We start from the raw sequence: 20,622 nt of genomic DNA on the forward strand, positions 1-20,622 counted from the left end.
AGAGAGCCCCTAGTGTGCTTATGACAGTGCTTTATCTCCCCTTCACTATAAATAAATACATGGGGGTGACCTCACAGGAAGACTGCGTTTGCCAGTAGCAGCATTCCAGAGGGGAGTCTGTTTCCTCTCGTTCCTCCTCACTAAGCACAGAACTGCTTCTACTTTTAAGAAGGGAGCCCTGTGGACTGTAGCCTGCCGGGCTCCTCTGTCCATGGAATTCACCAGGCAAGCATACTGTAGTGGGTTGCCATTCCCTTCTCAAGGGGATCTTCTGCATTGCAGGCAGATTCTTTACCACCTCAGCCACCAGGGAGAGCCCATAACAGGCGAGGTCAGGGTAGCATGTAGGGGAGGGGAATGGGGTGCAGGGGAGGGGGAGGAGAGTGGCCATGCCCAGGAGGTAGAAGGCTTTCCACCCAACCCCTTCCTTCTCTCCTCACTCAGGCCTCACTGGAGGCACCATCCATCACTCAGAGGCTTAGCCTGGAAGGAGGCAAGGGCTAGGGGATGGGGAACCAGGGCCCAGTGGAAAGGAAAACACCCTAGGCTTTCAGACTGACTGAGTGCAATTGACTACTAAATAAATACATGAATGAACAGACTCAGAGCCACAGAGGTCCCAATCCTGACCATTTCTGAGAAATCATTAGTGATTCTCAAAGTGTGGTCCCCGGACCAGCAGCATCAGCATCATCTGGGAACTCATTAGAAATGGACATTCCAGGCCCTGCCCCTGGATCTGCTGAATCAGTAACTGCAGAGGTTGGGACCTGGCAACCTGGCGTTCCCTGAGCCTTCCAGGTGATCTGGACAGACACTGAGTCTGAGAACCACGGCTTAGAACATGGGCTCTGGAGGAAGGCAGACCTGGGCCAGACCCAGGCTGCTTCAGCTGTGAGTCCTTGGGACAACTCACTTAATGGCTCCGAGCCTTAGTTTCCACACGTGTGAAATAACTGCAGTACCTACTTCACGGGATTTGTCATGAAGATTAAATGAAGCTCAGCGCAGTGCCGGGCCCACTGTGAGCTCTCAGTGGTGCCAACTATAGTTATTATTACCTTAATTTCCTGGGGAACATTTATAGCTACTGGTAGTCAGGGTCAGCCAGTTTTCTAAACCCTCAGCTACTCTTGTATTAGGTGAAAAAATGTTAAGGAAGTGAGCCAGTGCTTTACAAAACAGGACGCAACGAAGTCATGCCAGATCCCCACGAAAGCAGGAACCTAAGCAGGTGACAGGCTTTACCTGGACACCAGCATTCCACGAGCGTAACATGCTGGTAGACATCCATAAATGCTTGCTTAAGTTTTAAGCCTTCCCTGGAGGATGCACCCCTGCTGCCCCCTCGGTGTTGCCAGCTCACCCCAAGCTCAGGTCAGCCTCTTGGAGATGAAAGCCACTGAGATGCAAAGCCAAGAGTAGGGAGCCTACTGGCCCCAGGGCCTGTTTGTGTGTTTTCTGGGCCATGCTTCTCCTTCCCCCTTCTCCAGCTTCCTTTGATGTTCTCCTCTGATGATTTAGGGAAACACAGCATATTCATGCTGCTTGTCCCAGATATGGAAACTTCTAGGATCTGCGCTGGGACCCATCCAGTTGGCCATATCACTACAGCTCCCCAAAGTCAATTGTTCCTAAATAGGGAGGGGCTGAGCCCTCGGGATTTCTGGCTCCGTGCGATTAAGGAAGGACAGTGAAGGGAGGGAGAGGGTCTCACCTTGAAGAAGGTCATGGTGGCGCCGTCTTTGACAGCCCCATACTCGATTTTGGTTTGCTTGGCCAGGTCATCCGCAGAGTCTATGGGTGACTCCATGCGCTCCACGGTCAGAAAGGCAGCCAGGTTGGCCGTGTAGGAGGAGATGATGATCAGCGTGAAGAACCACCAGATGCCACCAATGATGCGTGTGGACAGGGCTTTGGGCATCAGTTCAGACCCTGGGAGGAAGGAGGAGACACGTGGTCCCTGACAAGGCCCAGACCAGGGCCGCTCGGTCCTCGGGGTCACAGACTCCACTGATCATCTAGTAACAGCGGAGACCTCTTCCTTAGACCAGTGGTTCTTGAAGTGTAGTTCCTGGACTGACAGCATCACCTGGGAACTTGTTAGAAATGCACACTCTCAGGTCCCACCCAGGACCCACTGAATCAGTAACTTTAGGGATGGGGCCCAGCAATCTGGGTTCAGTAAGCCCTCTAGGTGATCCTGATCTGGGCTAAAATTTAAGAACCACTGCTTGATAAAAACACACACAAGCAGAATATTTATTTCACAGGCATGTCAGACCCTCTGATGCATATCTGTGAACCACACGTGTGGTCCCAGCTTCTGAACACCTGAATGTGTCCCAGGTTCAAGAACCCCTGGGTTCTTGAGTAAATCCTGCTCTTAGCTGTCTGTGTTTTCTTGTGCCCGTCATTTTCCCTCTTTGGGACTCAGCAAAGCATCATCCTTCTTCTATCCCAGCCTCACGATTCTGCTGCAATGACATAATTTGAGGAGGAAAGTGTGTTGGAAATGTGAGTGGTATACAAATATAAGATTGCTATACGACGCTTTGCAGGAGGAGAAAAATCAACATTTTTCGAAGCTCTTTGCCGAAATAGAAAGAGTACCGATCATTCTTCCTTCCCGACCTTGGGTTCGGAGCACAGTTTGGCTGAAACCTTTTAACTGAAGTAATTAACTAGGCAGCTTTCAAGAGATTTAAATAGCAAGTGACTCCTGAACTTTCCAGAATATTTGGACCTGCATCTGAAAAGCGTCGGCTTTGATATGGATGATTTTTTTTTTCTCAAAGAAATCACTCAAGGGAGAGTTTTTCAAATACATAACCATTTTTCTCCCTCCTAATCAAAACCTCGCGGGGAATACATCAGGGGCCAATGCTTTGAATAGCAGCAGGAGGTGGAAGAGAAGCTATTACTGTGTGGAGGGGCCTTCAGGTTCTTTCCTAACTGTCACTGAGCAGAGATGATGGACAGAGCAGCAAGGTGAGGCTTCAGGACGCTCATTAGTCGTGGGGACAGAATGAGGTGCTTCCCCCTCAAGCTGCCTGTCACTTCCCAGCTGCCAGAGACCACTCCCCCACCCCCACCCCAGCCTCATCCGCCTGGCCCTCCCCCAAACAAGGGGCTGGAGGTGCCCCCAAAGGGAGAATGACTTATTTTAGTTGTTTGCTTGGCGAGCTCGGTCAGGCTCTGTTAGACCCTACCCCTGGCCTCTGTCATGGCTGAGAGTTTGCTCGGGTCCAGGGTCCTTCATTCACAAGGCTTGGCAGGTCGTGGGCACTCAGGACATGCTGAGATAACATCAGTCATGCATGCCTGCAGCACTTGCTGGTAGACATTACTGAGGACCAGGGTTTGTGCCAGGCCTTGAGAATACACACGTGAGGGAGGGACAGGGACAGTCTTTGCCCCTTGTATCTCCTTCCCTCCCTGGCCCCCTTTTGTCCCTTTGTGGGGCCCTAACCCAGGCAGAGACTTTGGTCCTTGCCTCCGTCCCATTCCCTGAGATAAGCGGCTCTGACAGTGACTCCGTAGACAAGAGGCAATCAGCATTTGGCTCCTGGTCATCAGGGACTGTGGGGGTAGGGTTCTTCTGGGGCTTTTTCCTGGCTGGGGTCCCCTCCCGCTCTGCTTGTCCTTCAGCCTCTGCTCCTTGCAGGTGCTCTGCTTTCTGAGATATTTGAGCAGCTGCAAATCCTTCCAGAAGCTAGGCTACCAGAGGGGGGTGGGGGGTGGGGGCGGGGGTGGTGGTGGTGGTGGTGAGGGGACAGGTACCCTATCCTAACCTCCCTCAGGAGGATGTGAGAGAAATGGCATCCTTCTGGGTATACCAGATTTGATGCACTCAGGCTAATGGCCCCAACACAGATGTGCCCCCTTCCTTCTACTGGGCTCCCAGAGCTAGACAGTCACCAAGTCCAGTCCCCGCTACATCCTGAAGTTCTCAAAGTCCATCTCTGGCCTCCACTCCCGCAGCCACTACCCTGGCTCAGGTCTCACCATCTCATTTCTGCAGTGGCCTTCCACCCAGCCTCCCTGCCTCCAGGCTCCCTCCATCCTCAGCCCAGCTTTGCTCAGGGAGATTCTGCGGTGGTGAGAATCAGGGGGTTGACTGCAGGTTGACTGCAGGATGCTGTATGTCCATCCCAGCTGGAGCAGGAGGGGCTGGGGATGAGCCCTGCCTGCCGCAGGTATTGGTATATGCTTCAGCCTCAGACAGTGAGCCAGTCCAGCTGGCTCCAGCAGAGGTGGAGCTCAGCGACCTGGGAAAGGGCACACACTTGAGCATCCAGGTGTCTGCAACCTTCTAAGGGCACACATACCTTGTTGCATCAGGGACCCCATTCCGAACCAGAAGCTGTTCAGCAGAGTGAAGTTATTTTCCACCACCTCGGAGCCGGGGTTGCAGGGGTGAGCGTCGTACCACTCGTAAGGGCTGAACCTGAAGCAGAAAGAGGGGAGCAATGAGGCAAATCTTCGGGGAGATGGGAGGAAGGGGTGTTCACGCCTTACAAGCTGGTGGTTTAGCAAACAGTGATGTGCCGACCACTTTAGCATCAATTCCCTCATTGTTCTGCTAGAGAGTCAGGGAATGGGAAACCAGAATCATTTTGCTTCTCGTTTTTTATTGTTAGTGCCCTTTTCTGGTGATAAAAGTAATTCAGCAGTATCTCTTAAAATTAAAAGTGCACATGCCCTTCAACCTAGCAATTCTGCGACTCATTATCCATCGTAGAAAAAACACTCTTCCAGGAGCATAAAGAGAAGTGCATGGGGGTGTTTATCAAAGCATTGTTTGTAATAGCAAAAAACTGGAAACAAGCTAAATGTCCTTCAATAGAGGAATGATTAAATAGACTACGCCACAATCGCACCCTGAAACCGCACGCAGCCGTTAGAAGAGATACACCAATAGGGAAAGATCTACAACACATATTGTTTGTTTTTTTTTTTAAGTGATAAAAATAAGAACAATATGATCACATTTACATAAATAGATTCCTGAAGACACAGTTGCATTCCTATTTATGTACATTTGAATACAAATGCATATACAGTCTGGAAGGATCCACATCTAAAAAAAATCACTATTGACCTCTGGGGAGGGGAAACGCAGAAGAAATTTCATGGAAGCCTGTTGCTTTGTATGTACTGCATGAACTTTGAAAAATGAAAATAGGCTTTTAAATTACTTATATTCTTTAAAAACCTTGAAATGGAAAAATAGTAAAATACACTCTTCATAAAATATTCAGACAGTATAAAACACAATGAGAAAGTGAAAGTACTCCATGATCCCACCTCTTGGGAAGAACAATGTGTTCTATCGTTTTTTTCAGATTTTTCTCTCTGAATATACAAATACATGCATGACAGGAAAAAAAAATGTTATTTAAGCCTCCCCGCCCCCATTGCCTTCTAAGGAAGATAAGTCCTGATAACTGGAGGAATCTTTGTTTATTGTGTGAATTCCAGTTGAGAAAATGTAAGTTGGAGGAAGCTGGAACACTCTGGAGAGATTGAGAGACTCTGGAGAAAGTCCCCACCAGTCTAGTGTGGTTGGTGTGACTGGTGTGGTTGACGTGGCTGTTGAGAGTGTGTTCAGAGTGGCTGGTGTACGGTCAGATGCTGAGATGAGAGACCGGGAAGGAGAGACATGTCTGATGGAATTTTCTTTTGTTTTTTAAAGTGTGATGAGTTTTAAGAGTGAGTCTGTGACTTTCCATCTCTCTTCTAAAAGCTTTAGTAAATTAAACATCGATCACCAAAATGCTCACATGAAAAGAATTTGGTTTTCACGAAGTGGAAAGATCCTGCAAATAGGAAATTCCAAAGTGAGGCTTCAAATCAAGATGGGGATTTTCAAAGGGAATGACCACGATCTGGCTAGAGGCTCTAAAAATCCACAAGGAAGAGATAGAGGATGAAGAGAGCGGAGATGAGAGGCTGTTGTGAGAAGGGTTTTAGAGAAAGCCTTTGGAGAGCTGTGTACTCAGGGGCCCCTGCATTCCCACAGTGAAGTCTAGGGAGAGTGGCTTCCACAGGGTGGCTGGGAGAGCCTGGGAAGGATGTGGTGGACGCTAGCTGGGAAATCTGGAGGGCAGGGGTTGGGCTGATGCATGTTTTCTACGAGAGACAGAAGAGTAAGTCCTTGCTGCACAGGACTGGCCTGCAGGCCTGGCGCGGTCAGGGCTAAGGTTGTTTTCCTGGACCAGATGGGCTTATACAGAAGAGAGAGCCATTGCGACTCATATCCAAGAAAGGCAATGAGACTCCAACAGAGAGAAGCCATAGGGCAGTGGGCCGACTAAGGAGGTACTGCCAAAGCGGACCCGCGACGGGGCAAGGGGAGAAGTCTGAACTGTGCGTGACGATAGAAACGCGGAGGACTATACTGGACTCAGTATCGTCCAGTATAGTCTAACTAACTTCCAGTATAGTCTTCTAACTTCTGAGTCGAAAGTGTGCTTGTGCTACAGAGAGAGACCTAGGGTTTCTGTGCTCTGGAAGTGATCCAAAAAGTGACAGGTCCCAGCAGAGCTTCCACTGGGGCAAAGAACTTCTCTGTACACACTGAAAGGTGTGTGTGTTAGTCACTCAGTCGTGCCCGACTCTTTGCGACCCCATGGACTGTAGCCCACCAGGCTCCTCTGTCCATGGGATTCTCCGGGCAAGAGTACTGGAGTGGGTTGCCAGCTCCTTCTCCTGGCAGGTGGGTGACAAGTGGGTGAAGGACAAAGCAAAGGTGATTTCTGATGAGATCTCATGAGCCCTGCTTTTTTAATGTACACACACACAATATATATGTATATAAATAGATAGATAGGATACATTAATCATCCTTTTACATAGAAAAAAATCACATCATACCATGATAATGTCTTAGGTCTTGATTTTTCACTGAATAAGCCATCAGCCTCCTTCAGACCAGTTACTCCTAATGCCCTTTATTCTTTATAACTACTTAATAGGGTTTTAAAAAATATGTTTTTAATATTGAAGTATAGTTGATTTACAATGTTGCGCTAGTTTCAGGCATATAGCTTTAGTTCTCTATGTGTATTCTTTTTCAGATTCTTTTCCATTCTAGGTTATCATAAGCTATTGAGCATAGCATGTGTGATCGAATAGCGTTTGCTATACAGTAGGTCCCTGTTGTTCTACTTTCTGTTCAGTAGCGTGTATGTATTAATCCAAAACTCCTAATTTTTACCCTCCTCCTCCCCATTTCCCACCATCCCCTTTGGTAGCCATAAGTTTGTTTTCTATGCCTGTGAATCTCTTTCTGTTTGGTGAATAAGTTCATTTGTGTAATTTTTCAGTTAGTGGGTGTTTTTAATCACTCCTCTTTTGTTGACACAGCCTGGCCCTTTTTTTCCACTGTGATACACTCTGCTGAAAGAAACATCCTTGCTCACGCTTCTGTGAGTCTCCAGGCCAAAGGGAAGCCTTGTCTAGGGCTTTGCTGAGAAGGGTTTCTAGATTCACGAGGACTGTAAAGTGAGGCAGGTCTTCCCCGGTGGGTCACCAGTAAAGAATCTGCCCTTAGTGCAGGAGTTGCAGGAGACATGGGTTTGATCCTTGGGATGGGAAGCTCCCCTGGAGGAGGACATGGCAACCCACTCCAGTATTCTTGCCTGGAGAATCTCATGGACAGAGAAGGCTACAGTCCAGGGGTAGCTCACACAGAGTCAGACATGACTGAAGTGACCAAGCATGCACATGCTTGTAAAGTGAGGCTCAGTGGTGACTTTCAACAGGATACATTCCCGGAGGTGGAATTTCTTACCATGATAAAAATAACTGGTCTAGAATGGGTCTCTGGGTTATTAAGTCTTGTTGTAGACCTGGGTCCTCACTACCCCTTGAGGGGCAGACAGCACAGTAGATGCCCACTTCACAGGCAGGGAGGCAGCCTGGGCCCTCCAGCTGGCAGTGGTCCTGCAGTCAGGGGGCGGAAGGGCCCAGATTCCAACTCCAGTGCCCCAGGAGGGCAGAGGGGTGGAAGGGCTGCTGTACAGTAAGGGAGGTGCCGCCAAAGTGAATGATGGATCTTGGGTTTACGGCTTGTGGCTATGAGGGGTTCTCCAAGTTTTGCAAGTCAGTGGGAGAGACTGACTTGGAGATACCCTGTCTTCCCTGAAGGGTGAAGGCTAAACTCCAGCCCCAGATGACAGGTGTAGACTGTGGCTGGGATCACCTCTTCCCGGGGGCTCTCATCTGTACTGGATTTGGCTGGAATGTGACTCTTGAGGGGCTGGACTGGCGGCTTGCCCTCAGTCCTGCTTCCAGGGTCAAGCACTTAGGATTATTTCCTTGTCATGAGTGCCAACTGGCCTGGTCTAAATGATGGGAAGCAGCGTCCCTCCCCATGCCTTCCAGCCCTTCCTCCTTCTCTCCCTCCTTTTACTTCTCACAGAGAAAGGCCTTGGTCAATGCCTAGACCCCTGATGCTAGCCAGGCATAGGCCAGCCAGTTTGTAGGATGGACAGTCCTGTGTCTTGCTGGAGCTGCCCAGAAAGAATCTAGACACCTACTCACCCTTCGCAGACCCTGTCTCTTGCGCAGCTGTGTCTAGCTCTCTGGTAGCCAGCAAGCAGAGGTCCAAAGGACACAGGGCATACAGAGGGGAGGGGACAGAGGGCCACTTCCACACTACAGATGGGCTGTGCTTGACCTCAACGGCATTCTAAAAAATCAAATTAGTGGCTACTTATAAAAGCCATGAGGCATCACATGAAGATCTGAAACTCTCTAAAATCATGAACTCCCACAGCACTGGCCTGCATTCCTGCTTGGCATGGTCTGTTGAAGCTCAATGGTAATGACTCTTTTCTCCAGGTGTGTGCTCGAGTTTGCCTCAGTCCCCACCACCCCCTGCTGCCTACCACCCAGCATGCTTCACTCCCTCATGCTTCCTGTGTGTGCCACCCCTGATTAAAAGTCCAGCAAGTCTTGGTTTGAAGCCCAACTCTGCGGCAAAAGGCTTTCTGGCTTTGGGCAAAGACTTAACCCCTCTGAGCCTCAGTTTCTGCTTCTGTAGCGTGGGGATAATTATACTGACTTTACCAGGACTGTTGTAAGGCTTTGACAGATGGGCGTGAATTGAGTTGTGTGAGTGGTGCATTGATGATAGTCCTGTGATGCTACTCATGGGTCTGTGATGAAGACCCTTGTCCCTCTCCTCTCTCTTCAGGCATTCTGTGTCATTCCAGCAGCTCCAGAAATCCCCTCTCTTCCAGAAAGTCTCCTCATCCTGACCTTGGAAGGGGGGCTCCTACCTGCCTGGCCAGAAGGTAAGGGGTGGAAAGCAGGCTCGGCTGCAGGGGATGAAAGGCCACAAGTCGGAGGGGGATGGGATGCACAACAAATGAGCAAAGCTGATGCTGGGAAAGCTCGAGCTGTTTTCGAGGGGGTGGGGAGCCAAAAGGCCGGCTGGCGCTGCTAAAATTATGGTGAGAGCTCTGGAGAATGGCTCCTGGCTTTCAAAGGCTTGTTAGACCATTAGAGACAAGAGGCATAATGAAGGTCTCTCTGTGGCAGGCTGGGCTGCCGGCTGGGCGAGCAGGCAGGCAGCACCAGGCCTGCCGGCAGCAAAGGGTTTCGGAGGCAGGACAATTTCCTCTCTCACATCCTTTCCTTTGGTCTGTGTCTGTGTGGGAGGAGGGAGTGAAAAGGAGCAGGGTGGGGAAAAGCTTTCAAAGAAGACTCAGCAGAGAAAAAGGCCGACACATCAAGTCCTTGGATCTCAGATTGCTTCTCCGGAGAAGTCTCGCATCACACCTTGTTAGAATTTAGAGAAAAAAGAACCAGGGCAAGGGCTGGGGCTGGAGCCTGGAGGGAGGGGGCAGAGGGCCGGGGCCCAGGAGCTACCAACTTAGGGCGGAAGCAGAACACAGATGTCCAGGTGGCAGAGATGTGGGTTGCAGATAAAACACTTGGTGGCCTGAGTTCAGTGAGCCGGATGTATCCCTTATTGCTAGGGTGGCCTGGAGGAGTACTGAGCCTCTCTGAGTGTCGGATGTCTCCCCTTCATGGGAGGCCATGAGAATTAAATAAGATAACTGGCTATAAAGGACAGAGCATGGTGCTTGGCACACAGTAGGTGCTCAGTAAGCACTGGGCTAAACCTGTTTCCCAGTGGCCTCTACCTATGACCCACCAGTAAGGATGTACTATGCCTACTTCATATGAACAACTGAATATGCAAGGGTATTGCTAGCATGTGTTAGAGGCGGGGAAGGATGAGTGCAAGCCAAGTTTCTGCATGTGTGTATGCGAGTGAGTTTATGTGGCATTGTTCCTCCTGCTGTTGTGGAGTGGATGGACACAGTCTGTTTCGTAAATTTTAAGCTACCTGCTGGGCCACCTGGGTCTGCTGTACTGGGTGCTTGGTCCAAGTGGTCCAGCTCTGGGGAGTGATTGAACCTCTCCAAGCCTGGTCATAGGACCTAGGATACAACTGATACCTCTCAAAGTCATGGACACAGACCAGGGTGAGGACTAGGGGATTTAAGTTAGAGGGCCGTGAAATGTTCCTTGGAGGATATGAAAGGATCTGAGCCTCAGAGAAAGAGACAGGAGCAGGTAAGCAGTGGTCTGAACCTGGGCCTTCTGTGCCAACTGCTGAGGACGGGGGGGACTTGCCTGGCTCCCTGAGCCCCTAACCCTGGGCCAGAGCTCTGGCCAGGGCATTGCCCTTACCTGGCGATGACAAAGAGGACACAGCTGACACCCAGGTAGGCGAGGAGCACATACATCCAGATGTCTGGGGACAGGGGGTTGAGGAAGGAGAAGACACTAGGGTTGGTGCCATTGGGCTTGCGATAGAGGATGCTCACGCCGAGGGTCATGAAGGGCTTGGAGAAATCGATGGCCTTCTCGCGGACGTGGGTGATGGTCAGGGGGGCCACGGCCAGGTCTGCCTTCTGCAGTGAGAGAGACAGAGACAGACTATGAACAAAGCCTAAGCTAGTGGGGGACAGAACATCCCTTCTTGAAAGGAGGAGAGACGAGGGAGGGAAGTGGAGTTTGTTGCCTGAACCCTGGAACACTTTAACACTCTTCAATTTCACTGTTTACTAATTCTTCTTCTGGGCCAGGCAATGCCCAGGGTGCTGGGAGACAACCGTGAATTAGACTTAACCCCTGTTATCCAAGAGCTGATGGCCTTGAGGAAGAGGACATGGTATCAACATGTGGAGAGTGGAACACTATTACAGCTGTAACCCATGTGGTCCATTCTCGAAATGGTGCCTTGTCAAATATAGTTCAGCAATCTACGAACATTTAAAAATAGCTTGTGTTCTTTTTTTGTGACTTTCAAATGTCATGAAGAGGACACAGAATCCACAGCACCCCTTATTTATATCCGTTTTCCTTTCCTATCTACTTCTTGCATGCTTTACCCCATTTTGGATATTCCATATATCCTCAAAGCCCCCATAACCTGCTGGGCAAAAATAATACTCTCTTTGGTGGGAAAGGGTTAGGGGAGAAATGAAACGAATTTTGAGCCCTCTGTAGTAGCAGAGGGGCGGGAAGAGGACAGAGCAGAGGAGGCAGGGAAGGGGTTGGAGAAAGCTAGGGATGTTCACACGCCGATAGAGCTCACTCCATCACAGTTCTAACAAGGGGAGTAATTAAAGTTTCATATCTCTAGGCTGAGCTTTTTCTGATTAAAAATCTGCAATCTCGCCTTCCCATCTTTGCAGGCTTGCCCCACTGCTCTCCTCGAGCACAAGGTCCCACTTAACTGCTTCTTGTTTACCACATTCCCTTCTTGACCTCTATGTTTTACACACACTGTGCCTGTTGAGAATGCCTCTCCCTGCTGTCTAACTTTCACCACCTTAAATATTCCTTTGCACATGCTACCTCTTCCAAGAAGTCCTCCCTGATAGCCTGCAATTCTGAACGCCCGTGAAGCTCCTTCTGTCCTGTGGTAAGGTCCTAACCTGCTCAGTTGAAATGGCAGTATGTGCTGGCATGTGCCCTTTTGTCATATCTGCCTACTTACCTGTAAGTCCCTAAGCATAGTTGGGACTGTGGCTGATTCACTGCTCTGTTTTTCTACCACCAAGCCCCATCTCAGCCTATGCAGTGTTTGTTGATTAATAATGTTACCCTCTCAGAGGCTCTCCCTTGGGCTCCTGTGGATATTTACCAGAATGTGAACAAAATAATCAATTCCCTTTCTCAGATGGGGCAGAACAGAAAGGGAGGCTGAGTTCTAAAGATCAGCACTAAAGACCCTTTAGCTAAGGGTGGCGGCAGCTGCCTCTTAGAATCCCCTTCCAAACAATAGTCCCTAGGCAGTCACCCTCTGACTTGGCCCAGCTTAATTAGTTGATTAATTAAACAATTAATTAATTATTTTGTGAGCTCCACTAGGCACTAGGGATACACAGCTGAGCCAAACAGACGTGGCTTCTGCCTTTATGGGGCTTACAGTCTAGTAGGGAAAATGGACATTAATCAGATTCTTTTCCAAGTGATAGCTGTTAACACACCTCCAATTCCACCAATCCTAGAATGGAAACCAGCAACCAAGTTGAAATGAGACTTCAAGGCAAGGAGGATTGCTATGGGTAGAACCCCAGCTCTGAAATGACTGTTGGTGCCCCAGGCTGGGGGACGTTGGCAAACACATAACCCTGGTGTTGCTCACCCCAGTGTTTCTCCTTCTAGCACCAGCCCCCATGGCTGATTATTGACATTAGGAGCCCAAGGGTTTAGTGAATCTTAGGACTACTTGGGGGAGCCCGGTGGGCTGCCGTCTATGGGGTCGCACAGAGTCAGACACGACTGAAGTGACTTAGCAGCAGGACTACTTGGGAACATCAAGGAAGGGGAGCCTATTAGAAAGGCTGTTTCATACTGGGATCTTACTTTGGTAAATTTCTAAACGTTTGTGTTGGAACTTGCCTAGCTTTGAAGGCAAGGGAGAAGAAATGAGCAGCTGCTGCTACCTCGGCTCCCTGGAGTACTCTCATCTCAGGGTGTGTTCAAAAGAAAGCAACAAAAGGAGAGAGAACTGTCAGGGAAGGTGCCCAGTGACTAGCGTGTATTTGGTCAAGACCTACTGTGCAACAGTCAGGGGTAGAGGTGAGCAAGAGATCCAGCTCTGCTCTCATGCAGCTTCCAGGCAAGGGAATCCCCTTTGGAGACTGTGGATAAGATTCCAAGTGCAGTGGGAACTGCGGCAGGACATTCTGGAGGATCCCTTTAAGTCCTGAAGTTCTAGGATCCTTTATAATGTTGGCATATCATGATTCTAGAACTTGGCTTCCCCTCAGTTCAGTTCAGTTCAGTCGCTCAGTTGTGCCCGACTCTTTGCAACCCCATGAATTGCAGTACGCCAGGCCTCCCTGCCCGTCACCAACTCCCGGAGTTCACTCAAACTCATCCATTGAGTCGATGATGCCATCCAGCCATCTCATCCTCTGTCGTCCCCTTCTCCTCCTGCCCCCAATCCCTCCCAGCATCAGAGTCTTTTCCAATGAGTCAACTCTTCGCATGAGGTGGCCAAAGTACTGAAGTTTCAGCTTTAGCATCATACCTTCCAATGAACACCCAGGACTAATCTCCTTTAGAATGGACTGGTTGGATCTCCTTGCAGTCCAAGGGACTCTCAAGAGTCTTCTCCAACACCACAGTTCAAAAGCATCAATTCTTCAGTGCTCAGCTTTCTTCACCGTCCAACTCTCACATCCATACATGACCACTGGAAAAACCATAGCCTTGACTAGACGGACCTTTGTTGGCAAAGTAATGTCTCTGCTTTTCAATATGCTATCTAGGTTGGTCATAACTTCCCTTCCGAGGAGTAAGTGTCTTTTAATTTCATGGCTGCAATCACCATCTGCAGTGATTTTGAGGCCTTAAAAAATAAAGTCTGACACTGTTTCCACTGTTTCCCTAGCCCTGTCCTTTCAAAGCACAGCACTTTGGGAGGCTCTGTTCTGACTCCAAAGTCATCATCACTGCTCAGAATGCATTTGGAACTGGTCTCTGGGAATGGCTTCTGGGGTTTGGAATGGATTCTTAGGAAGAACCTCAAAGTCAGTGGTGGCAAATCTTCCTCTGGCTTTTGATGGCAGGTTGGATGAGAGTGTTAGTAACTCGAAGATCAAGGTGTTTGTGGCCAATGCTTATCCCAACCAGGAGTATTCCCGGGCTATCCAGAAAGCCAACCACAGGGCCACAGGCCCTCTTTCTTTCCCCAGATGGTCTCAGAAATCTTCAGAATCTTGCCACCAGCCTTTCTGCTCTCTGGTTTTAATGGTGTTAAAAGGCTGGGGTGTCTAGGCATTCTGTGCCTACAGCAGCAAGACAGCTGGTCAACCTGAATTTCTTTATGAGAAGTTTTGATGTGTGTTCTCCCTTGGGCTTCAGCAAGGCTGGAGTTCTCCACTTTGGTTTGGGCAGGAAATACTACATTTCACTGTTGGTTACGATTTCTTTGAAAAAGGCATTATTTTGTCCAACTTCCCTTGAAAGAGCCGAACAGATGTCAAGCCTTTGCTGTTTCAGCTCATTACTCAGAATGAAAGGCCCAATCTTGGCAGGCTCTTCCTACTTGTGCAAGTTTTCTTTGAGGATGATTCATAAAATCATAGGCTGTCAGAGCTGGACAAGAGACCTTCAGCACATCTATTCCAACCTGTATTATTTATGGAGGGAAACTGAGGCTCACAGAGGGTACGAAGACTTTGCTGTCAGTAATCACGTCCTTGAACAAACCAAACCTCTGACTCGTCCGACATATTCATTGGTCTTATGGGTGGTTTGTTAGCTCCATCTGCCTCACTGAAGACCTTCCATACCTTTTTCTGTAAACCTCTGGACCAGACAGGATAGCACTTCCAGAACTCATCACCATAAGCAGCTTTCTACTTACAAAGAAGCTGTCCTACTCTCCTCCAAGCTTACATGAGGTCGATTGGCACCACTTACTTTACCGCATCTCTGCAACCAAAAGTGAAGGAAAGAATGCTTAACTGGCTACAGCTCCACATTTTTGCCCTTAGTATCCAGGCCCCTTGACTGCTGGTCAGACACTAGCCACATACCTGAGGAGTGAAACCTGGAAAGCCTCAGCTTGCTACCTGTGTCTGGTGTCCCTGCCTACTTTGCTTCCTAAGCATGATCTCAACCAGATTCCCCATCTATGTGCTCTGCCTCTTGATTGGGGTTCCCCTGGGCATCTGCTTGTTGACTGTGACCTGTTATAGTTTACATATACCTTCTGTGGAAAGAACTACCATCTTTTGTGGGTACTTCTGGTAGCTCAGCTGGTAAAGAATCCACCTGCAAAGCAGGAGACCCCAGTTTGAATCCTAGGTCAGGAAGATCCGCTGGAGAAGGGATGGGCTACCCACTCCAGTATTCTTGGGCTTCCCTGGGGGCTCAGTTGGTAAAGAATTGCCTGCAATGCGGGAGACCTGGGTTCGATCTCTGGGTTGGAAAGATCCCCTGGAGGAGGGAACTGCTACCCACTCCAGTATTCTGGCCTGGAGAATCCCATGGAAGTCCATGGGGTCACAAAGAATCGGACACAGCTGAGCAAATTTTACTTTCTCTTACATACCAAGCACTGCTACGTGTACTATATGTATTACCTTATGTGACCTCCCAGCAGTCCCATGGTGCAGTAAATATGATCACCACATCCCAGGTAAGGGTAATGTGCTTCAGTTAGGCTAGGGGATTTGGTCAAGATTGTGAGTGGTCAGTGACATTTGTGATACAGAAATGAGCAGAGCTGCCTCCCACACTGGTGAGTGGCTGAGCCAGTGCATGGACCCGTTGACCATGACCTCAAACTCAAATGTTTTATCACTCTACCATACCAGCCACATTCAATGAGTTGAACTGTGCATCCTCTTCCAAATATATTCAAGTCCTAACTCTTGGTACCTATGAATGTGACATTACCTGGAAATACCTCCTCCTCCCCTCCCCTCCTCCCCACTAAAACAGTATCTTATTGTTGCCACTATGATTAAATAATCTTGGAGAAATTCCTGGGTAGACTAGCTGGGACTTTGCTAAGGAAGGCCTCACTTTCTATGTCTTCAGTGGGATTGTTCACTTCCCCAAAGATCTGTTTCTCTCTGGCTCCTGCCGAGTGCCCCTAAATCCATTGGTGTGCAAAACAGCCTCTCCTGAATGTGCAGCCTTGTGAAGTCTCCTGGCACAAGCCTGTTTTTTTTTATTCAGACTCTGTGCATCACAGTAGTTCCCTCAGCTGTCCCCCAGCAACACAGCCCACGTGGTTTAAAATCCCCCTAATACTACTGCCTAATTATCAGAAGAGCCAAAATAAAACAATGGGAATAATACCAAATGGCAATGAGGACGCAGAGCAACTGGATCCCTCACAGGTGGTTGGTGGGGAGTACAATGGTGAAGCCACTGAAGTTACTGGATATTATAAAAGGACGGAACTCAGGAACAGCTAGATGGAGGAGATACATAGGGCAGGTTATATAGGAGTGGGTATGGTGCTTCCATGCTTTCTCTTTTTCACTGGGCGTCCCATCCTCCCCTCATCTTCACATGTTCACCAACCCAGAAGCTCTGGAAATTAGGCTCTTGTGGAAGTCACCAAGCTAAGATGAAGTTATACTGGGTTAGGGGGAGCTCTAAATCCAATGACTGATGTTCTTATAAAAGAGGAGAGGATACACAGATACACACAGAGGAGACCATGTGATAATGGAGGTAGAGACTGGAGTGATGTAGCTTTGAGCCAAGGATGCCAAGGATTGCCAGCCACACCAGATGCTAGGCGAGTCAGTGAACAAATGCTCCCTCCAAAGGGACCAACTCTGCAGACACCTTGATTTCTGAGTTCTGGCCTCCAGAACTGAGAGAGAATAAACTTCTGCTGTTTTAAGTCCCCGGGTTTGTGACAGCCCAAGGACACTCATACACATATTACTTAGATTCTGGGGGGGACGCATGCAACTCCCTGTACCAGCTGCTGCCAGCCCCGCCCCTGCACCTGGCCCATTCTGTTGGCAAGTTTTAGGGCTGGGCCCACCCTGCCCTTCCTGAGCCCACGTTGCATCCCCAGAGACCTGAACTTGACTCTGGCTCCTGACCATGACTACCTGGGCCTCCCCAGAATACACTTTGCAACACCTGGTCATGCTTGGGAACCCTGTGGCTGCAGGAACATGCTGATTTGCCCCTACTTTCTACCAGGTCCTTGTACTTCTACTTCCAAAGCCACCCAAGAAAACAAGGCTTACTCTTGCCACATGGGCAGGACTTGAATCCAGGGCTCTGTTTGCTGGCTCTCTGCCCACATTTCTAGTGTGTGGGATCCATGGAATTCACCTTCCATTCTTTCCCTAAAGTGTTGTTTCTCCAAATAGAATCTTTTCTGATTCCCAATGCTGCTTAGTATATGTTAAGACTTTTCCCTCTGCCCTCCAGAAAATTTGTATTATGGGTTCATGAAACCATTCACAATCTAGCTGGTGCTGTCCAGCAGAACTTTCTGCGATGATGGAAATGCTTTGTATCTTCACTGTCCAATATGGCAGCCACTAGCCACAAGTAGAATTTGAAATGTGGCTTGTATAACTGAGGAACTGAATTTATACTTTGATTTCATTCATTGTAAATTAAGTAATTTAAATTAATGTAACCAGTTGATTTTAATTAAAGTTCAGATTTAAACAACCCCATGTGGCTGGTGGCTCCTGCATTAGAAAGTGCAGTTTCAGTCCTGCCTGCCTCTACGGTCTCACCTCCCATCTTGTTCCCCCTGGTTCTCTTCCCACTGGCTTCTTTCAGACCCTCCAGTCTATGCTCACCTCAGGACCTTTGGACAATGCTCTTCTCTACCTGGAACTTCTTCCCTGAACCTTTGTCTAGCTAATATCTGCTTCTCCTTCAGATCTCAGCTCAAACATCACTTCCACAGACAAAATCCTCAGATGAAATCAAGCCTCCCCAGTGATGACTCTTGACAGCACCAGGCACTTGCGCTCTCAGCACTGATCACAGTTGTGATTTCAGAGGTTTTGAGTGATTTCCTCTCTACTGGCCCATAAGCTCCTGAGAGCTGGCCTGAGTCAGTGTCTTTTCACTACGGTATGCCCTCCACCTAACACAGTGTCCAGCTCATAGCAGGCCTCCAAGTAGAGACCTGGGGACTGAATGAATGGGATGTTGCTGGTTTAGAAGAGAAAATCGGCAAGCATGCTCTCAGAGCCAGCTGGCTGGGCACCTCACAGCTTCTAAGAGCAAGTCACAGACAGTGTCTGCTGATGAACCCCAGACTCTGAGCTAAAGAAAACAGAGCCCCCTGAAAAGCCCTAGATGTTAATCCGACAGCCCGCAACCTCAATAACCCACACATCTGAACAGAGGGGAAAGGAGTGCTAGTAAATTCATGAATGTTAGTGGATGGGTCTGCTACCAACACCTGTGATTCACACGCCAGCTTCCTGAGCTAACGGCAGCCTCATGGCCTGATAGTGCGGAATGATGCTGTGTTTCTCCCTGGCCTGGGAGAGCAGCTGATTCCTGAGTCCCGGCAGGCACCATGCTGCACCTCTGTCTCCAGGAAGCATGAGCAGGTCCTCCTGGTTCGTAGCCACAGGGACCCTGGGGAAGGATGAGCTATGGCTCCATCTCCTATCTATAGTGGTTCTCTTTCCCCATCCCACAGGGACCTAAGGGTGGTGTCCACCCAGACAGGCCCTGCCCAGTCAAGCCCAAGGACCTAGGGACAGGGAGCCCCCACCCTCTACAGGCTGTGAGGTCTGAGTTGTACCTATCCATAGCCCCTGTACTGGTCCTCACACAGCTGAATATTGATTTGTAAGTCACTGGCAATGACACCCCACTCCAGTACTCTTGCCTGGAAAATCCCATGGACGCAGGAGCCTGGTGGGCTGCCGTCTATGGGGTCGCACAGAGTCGGACACGACTGAAGCGACTCAGCAGCAGCAGCAGCTTGATATCTGGCTCCTCTGCTGGTACATAAGCTCTGGTGGTGGTGGGGGGAGGTGGGCAGGGGCTACATTTACTTCACACTCTGATGCATCTCTAGGATTAGTACCAAGGCAGGCAAAAAGAAGGGGCTCAGTATGGTTTTGATGGAAGACTTAGCATCAAAGTACCCCCAAGAGTTCTGATCAGCCCTTACTCCAGCCTGTGGGCTGAGCTCTGGCCTGTTTCCCGGTTCAGCATCTCCCTTCTCTCTGAGGCCATGCTGACCCCTGCCAGTCTGCCAGGTCCTGACTGTCTCTCTCCAGCCTCCCTCCAGAGTTTGGATGCTGCGCTGCGTCCTTGCCCTTAACGGCAACCCTTCTTATGACCATCAGTGGTCTTGAGCATTCAGTGATGGCCCTCACTTGTCCTCAGGGCCCTCTTCAGTCAGGGCCTAGCGACGTTTTCAGCTCCATGGCACCCTCAGTGACAGCCCCCGGCCTTGCAAACAGGGGTTGGGTCCAACACATACAGGACAGAAACAAGGTCTCTGTCCCAGTTAGGAGGAAGATGGGACACAGGAGGGCGATGGTGGTGTGTCTGTGAGACCAGATCTTCCTGGCACATATGCCAGCCTGCCTGGAGGCTGGGAGGCCCGAGGCCGTAGTCTCAAGGCTGTGGCTGTTACTGGGGGACATCCTCCCAAGTCCATGGCCCTCCTCCTTCTGCCCCTCATGTGCCATCTTCTGCTGCATGCCAGGGAGTTAGACATGACCCAGACCCCCTCCCTGGATCTCTCTGAATGCTGCCAGCCAAGGGCATGGGAAAGGCATTTCCTGAGTTACCCTCACCTCTCACAAGTCTCCAGTACTTTCCTCCAGGCTTTCCTGGGATGGATCATCAGCAGCTTCCCACTGGTTTCCGTTCGGCGGGATCTCTCAGCCCGGGCCCCAGCCTGGGAGCCAGGGAAGCTCTTTCACTTACCACACTCCTCTCACAGAACAGTGACACCTATTCACACAGTCATAGATTACTGCCTGTTTCCCCTCCTAGAACGCAAGATCCTGAGGCTCAGGAAAGGGATCCTGACTGTTTTGTTCACACTGTATCCACAGCACCTAGCATGGGACTTAACTGAATAAACAAATGAATGAATAACCCGATCAAAGGAGGCATTGGCTGGATTCCCCTTCTGAGGTTTAGAAGAGATCACCCAGTGAGCCTTCTCTTGGGGCCTGGTGCACCGCCATTCTTGCAGGAGGGTACCCTGAGTCACGAGAAGTGTCCATTGATGTCCCTCCAGCCAGCCAGGGCTGCACTTTTCAATCAGCAATGCAGCTACCAATAACCTCACAAAAGCTTGTATATATCTAAAGAGATGGGACAGGTGCTAGAAAATTCCTAAGTGTTGACCGAGGAGTTGTGTACCCATGATTCACACATAGGCCTCCTGAGCTGATGGACGCCCAGGAGTGAGACTTGAAGCCTGTGCCTTTCCAAGGCCTGGGAGAACGGCCTACTCCTGAATCCCTGCAGGGCTGTCTTTCAGGACAGCTCAGCTGGCGTTCCCCACTTTGTGGCACTCTATGGGGGATACACCACACCTCCATTCCCATCTCTAGAATATACCCCCTCCCCTACCGCCTGCATATCTGCAAG

The 20,622-nt window shown here is 49.6% G+C and overlaps 1 protein-coding gene across 1 annotated transcript in view; it reads right to left on the reverse strand.

Annotated features, from left to right (window-relative positions):
- The window catches only part of GRIK3 (glutamate ionotropic receptor kainate type subunit 3), a 242,660-nt gene that overhangs the window by 18,382 nt on the left and 203,656 nt on the right, over positions 1 to 20,622 (reverse strand). The window contains exons 11-13 of the mRNA XM_018041765.1: positions 10,714 to 10,937; positions 4,332 to 4,450; positions 1,718 to 1,935 (exon numbers count right to left, since the gene is read on the reverse strand). Coding sequence (XP_017897254.1) covers positions 1,718 to 1,935; positions 4,332 to 4,450; positions 10,714 to 10,937 — 561 coding nt within the window. The remainder of the gene's footprint in view (positions 1 to 1,717; positions 1,936 to 4,331; positions 4,451 to 10,713; positions 10,938 to 20,622) is intronic.

Source organism: Capra hircus, chromosome 3 (assembly GCF_001704415.2).
Source record: "Capra hircus breed San Clemente chromosome 3, ASM170441v1, whole genome shotgun sequence".
In the NCBI taxonomy this organism is placed as follows: domain Eukaryota; kingdom Metazoa; phylum Chordata; class Mammalia; order Artiodactyla; family Bovidae; genus Capra; species Capra hircus.